Genomic DNA, 5142 nt, shown 5'->3' on the forward strand with positions numbered 1-5142 from the left:
CCCCCCCCGACAGGCCTCTCCTCCTCCTCCGTGGATCCGCCTCAGCCCCCTTTCGAAGGGGGCTCGTTCCTGGGAAGCAGCCGTGTTCCCCCCTGAGCGGAGCAAAGTGTGAGCCGGCTCACGGTTTTCTAGCCTCCGGCTCACACTTTTTTGCCTTCGCTCAGGGAGGAGGGCTCCAGAGCAAACTCGTTCACGCAGCAGCCAAATCGCTCGCTCGCTCACCACTTTAAGGCCCGGTAGCTCACGAAGTGGAATTTTTGCTCACAGGACTCCGCAGCTCAGAGGGAGCGTTGGCCAGCAGCCGTGTTCCCTCTGAGCTGAGCCAGTGTGAGCTACCTCACAGTTCTTTAGCCTCCGGCTCACACATTGTTGTCTTCGCTCAGGAAGGATGGGCTCCCGAGCAAACTAATTGATGCAGCAGCCGAGTCGCTCGCTCACAGCTTTAATGCCAGCAGCTCACAAAGTGGAGTTTTTGCTCACAAGACTCCACAGTTTAGAGGGAGCATTGCTCCAGAGCGAACTCATTGATGCAGCAGCCAAATCCCTTGCTCACAACTTTAATGCCAACAGCTCACAAAGTGGAATTTTTGCTCACATGATGCTGCAGCTTAGAGGGAGCATTGGTTTTCACCATCCTGATTAATTTGGTGTCATCTGCAAACTTGGGCACTGCTTCCCAGGAAGGGCGGGGTAAAAATCCCAATAAATAAAAAATACAAATAAATCACTCACCCCTAGTTCCAGATAATTGATGAATAAATTAAATAGTACCAGCCTCTGTACCAATTCTTGTGGGACCCCACTGTTTACTTCCCTCCATTGTGAGAACTTTCCATTGATTCCTATTCATTGCTACCTGTCTTTTAAGAAGTTTTTTTGTCACATGACCGCTAAATGAGGTACTTTGTCAAAAGCCTTTTGAGAGTCCAAGTATATAATGTCTACCGGGTCACCTTTGTCTACATGCTTGTTCACTTTCACAAAGAGCTCCAGAAGGCTGGTGAGGCAGGACTTTCCTTTGCAGAAGTCATGCTGATTTTCCCTCAGCAAAGTTTGTCCCTCTGTGTGCCTAACTATTTTGTCTTTGATTACAGTTTCTACTGATTTGCCTGGGACAAGCATTAGCCCAACTGACCTATAAGTTCTTGGTTCCCCTCTGGATCCCTTTCTAAAAATTGGTGTCACATTTGCTACTCTGCAGTCTTCTGGTCCCTGAGATGCTCATCTTCTGCATGCAGGGAACTGCCCTGAAGCCCTCCTACGGCTGCCAACTCTGCATTGGGAATACCTGGAGATTTTGGGGGTGAAGCCTGAGGAGGGCGGGTTTCTGGAGGGGAGCGACCTCAGCAGGCTATCTCTCCTTATATATAAAAGCCAGTTGGGGTGGCTTCTGGCCTATGAGGTGGCAGGATTAATGCACAGCAAAATCAGTTCGCCGGCTGATCTACCACGGGTCCGGGCCACTGGCTAACTTGCCTGACTGCTTGGCTCACTCCCGCCCACACAGCCGCAGGCTAGCCGCTCACCCTCAGTATCCAGGAAGCCGCCACACGGGAAGGATGCTGCAGTGCCTGGATGCTGGTGAGGGGGGAGGAGGCGGGCGACCAGCCTCACTGGCCTACCACCACGCCCCACTACAGTAATGGAGGGGAGGGCCGTGGCGCGCTTCCCTGGCCCGCCGCGGCCTGGCCCATGGATGCTGATGGCCCTTCTTCCAGGGGGGTGTTCGGCGTTCCCTGCGCTGGCCCCGCCGTCACACCCTGATTCACCACGGGGAAGGGGGAGACCAGCAGCGCTGCGCTTCCCTCGCCTTCCGCGGCCTGGCCCAGCCTGACCACGGCCCCTTCTTCGGGGGGGTTGGCCTCCGCTGGCCTTCCCCGCCTCCCGCCTCACTGCCCTGATGGTGCGCCCCGGCTGCGCTTGGGGCACTGTCAAAACAACCGTGCCATGCTTCTCAGGGCCGCCGCGTCTTCGCCCAGCCAGCTCGTGGCCCCTTTTTTTTGGGGGGGTGGCCTCCGCCGGCCTGCACCGCCCCCTGCCTCGCTGCCCTGATGGTGTGCCCCGACTGTGCTCAGGGCGCTGGCAAAATGGCTGCGCCACACTTTCCAGGGTTGCCATGCCTTCGCCCAGCCAGGCCGCAGCCCCTTCTTCGGGGGGGCCACCTCCACCCGCCTTCCCTGCACCACCACCACCACCCCGCTGGCCTGGCGGCGCGCTCCAACTGAGCTTGGGGAGGTGGGTCATGGCCCCGCTGCTCTTGCCTTGACCGCTGCGGCCTGGACCGCACAGCCTGCAGGACCGTCTTGGGGTGGGCGGGTTCGGCCTCCACCGGGCTTCCCTCAGCCGACCCCGCCGGCGTGCCCACGGGTCCCCGCCGCGTTGCTGGCTGCCCAACAACTGCACGGGGTCTGGAGAGAGCAACGCTGCGCTTCCCTGGCCCGCTGTGTGCGTCCCCAGCCACAGGGCCCTCACCCCAGAGTCTTCGTAGGGCTTGTTGCCTTCACTTTGCAACGGGCTTTGCGCCTAGTAATGCCATAAAGTCCATCCTTGAAAGCTTCCCTGTGAGGAAAGGTTAAAGCGCTTAGGGCTCTTTAGCTTGGAGAAACGACGACAGAGGGGAGACATGATTGAGGTTTATAAGATTATGCATGGGATAGAGCAGGGTGAGAAAGAGGTCCTTTTCTCCCTTTCTCACAATACAAGAACTCCTTGTGGGCACTCCATGAAATTGCTGAGCGATCGGGTGAGAACGGATAAAAGGAAGTACTTCTTCACCCAAAGAGTGATTAACACTTGGAATTCACTGCCACAGGAAGTGGTGGCGGCTGCAAGCATGGACGGCTTCAAAAGGGAATTAGATAAGCATATGGAGCAGAGGTCCATCAGTGGCTATTAGCCACAAGGTATAGATAGGGGCTCTGGGGCAAGTGATGCTCTGTCATCTTGGTGCTTGGGGGGGTCAACAGTGGGAGGGCTTCTAATGTCCTGGCCCCACTGGTGGACCTCCTGATGGCACTGGTATTTCTGGCCACTGTGTGACACAGAGTGTTGGACTGCATGGGCCATTGGCCTGATCCAACGTTGGCGTCTCTTATGTTCTTATGACAGATGAATAGTTAGGGAAAACTAGCAGCTTCGTTGTTAAATTGCTATCAGTATTTAGGTAGAAGTGAATAAAGTTGCAGTGCTTTTCAACTCCACACCTTAGTTGTTCTGGTTGTCAGTTCTGAATAGAATGTAAGGTTTTCTGTTTAGGTTAAAAATCCGTAGTACTTAAATATTTGTGTCAGTTAACCTCATTGATATAAGGACCATGGGTTCAGCAAATGGATAAAATAAATGAAGCCCTTGGCTACAATTATTAGTTAGTTTCCCCAAAAACAACTTGCTTATTGATTGAAATTTCCTTACAAAATGTTTCAGTAAAATGTCATCTAATATTTGTGTTTTAATTTTCAACTTTGCAGTATTCTTGCAATGAAAGCGTGTAGCTTGTGGATTCTCTGAACAGTGGCACTGCCAGAGCATGTCTGCTGGGACCTCCCCCTTTCCAGTTTTTATTCCTACTAAGACGGAATTGAGTCTTCATATGCTTCACAGGATTCTGTAGTTGGCTTATGCCTTGTTTAATAAGACGTTCGTGAACACTTCCGTGTTTGACTCTAGAGGAAAAATGACTTCAGGACCAAGGAAACCCGATCTCATGTGAGCCGTTTCCACCAGTACCAACTGGTCTGAAAGGATAATCCTCTCCTGGTCCTCCTAATGGATTACTCCAGTGATTAATGGGAAGGGAAATCAGGGCAGGATTTTCAAGTGTAAATGCTTAGGTAACTCAACACAGAAGGGAACCAAGACAGGAAAGGATAAATATGGATCAAGAGCAGAATGAAGAGGACCATGTTTCCCGCTGGGATAATCCATCTCCAGTTGAAAGAAACAGTCAGAAACAGTCACCTTCAGAAAAGGCTGTGGATCATAATACAAGCACTGAGAGCCATTCCGCGAAGCTCTCTCACCTGAAGCAACTCTTAACAAGATTTGGCTTATCCGTGGATGACTTGAAGAAACTTAGTCAGTATCCAGATGATCAACTGACACCTGAAAACATGCCTGTATTGTTGCAGGCTATCCGAACGAGCAAACTGGCTTCTAAGGCACCTACTTTCCCTTCAAAGAGCACAGAGAAAGAAACCGTTTCTCGTGCTGATGGCAGTGGTCCCACGGTACAGAAAAAAGTGATTGACTATGGGCATAAAAGCAAGTATGGATACAACGAAGGCCCCGTGGAAGTGAAGGCCTCATCCACAGCGACGGATGAGAGCGTGAAAGGATTTCAAACCCAGGAGCCTGCGTCTGTGCCTGCTGCGGCCTCCAGTTTAATTAGCAATCCAAAGAACCTCACTACAGAACTAATACAACCGGCGGGGTCTCCGGCAAGTACACCAAACTGTCAGGCTTCCCCCCTTGTGAATCCTGCCCAAAAAGTGCCTTTAGCAGAACTTGGGATCCCTGCAACAGTCCCACCTGTGAGGCCCCCACCGGTGGCACCCGTGCCTCAGGCTGTGAGGCATCCTGCCACCCCGCCTCTCCTTAGTCCAGCTGTGAACCAGCCCTCTTTTGTTCCTGAACTAATGGAACTTCTACGTAGGCATGAAAGATCTGAGCACACACGCAGGGCTGATCCACCTAATCGTCTGTGTCAGACCATGGCTGGCCAGAGGAGTTTGTGGAAGGAGGCTGAAGAGCCCTTTAAGTCCCCCTTTGGCGTGGTGAAAGCCTCGTGGCTTCCAGATTTTTCACCAACAGAGAAGCAGAAGGGGAAGAAACTGCCCACATCGCCGCAGATGTGCGATTACTACGCTGTGACTCCGAGAATATTTCCACACACTTGTTCTCTGTGTAATGAAGATTGTATAGATAAGAAGGTGAGTTAACCCCCCCCCCCCCCAGCATACATTTGAACATGTTATATTCTGGACATCATGCCACAGGTATTTACTTGTGGGGTCTGTGTGCTACATTTCTCTGCAAAGGGACCCAAATCAGGTTACAGACAGACAGACACCAAAATGCAAATTACCACGTTAAATAACCAATAAAATAAAACACCAGAACAAACAGATCTGGCACTGGCCTTTA

General features: G+C 52.1%; 1 protein-coding gene across 1 annotated transcript in view; it reads left to right on the plus strand.

The window, feature by feature from the left end:
- The first annotated feature begins 3492 nt into the window (after positions 1 to 3492).
- The window catches only part of LOC107106001 (zinc finger protein 638-like), a 6708-nt gene continuing 5058 nt past the window's right edge, over positions 3493 to 5142 (plus strand). Inside the window, exon 1 of the mRNA XM_015406076.1 lies at positions 3493 to 4928. Coding sequence (XP_015261562.1) covers positions 3873 to 4928 — 1056 coding nt within the window. The 5' untranslated portion in view covers positions 3493 to 3872. The remainder of the gene's footprint in view (positions 4929 to 5142) is intronic.

Source organism: Gekko japonicus, unplaced genomic scaffold, assembly GCF_001447785.1.
Source record: "Gekko japonicus isolate JY-2015 unplaced genomic scaffold, Gekko_japonicus_V1.1 scaffold561, whole genome shotgun sequence".
Classification (NCBI taxonomy): Eukaryota; Metazoa; Chordata; class Lepidosauria; order Squamata; family Gekkonidae; genus Gekko; species Gekko japonicus.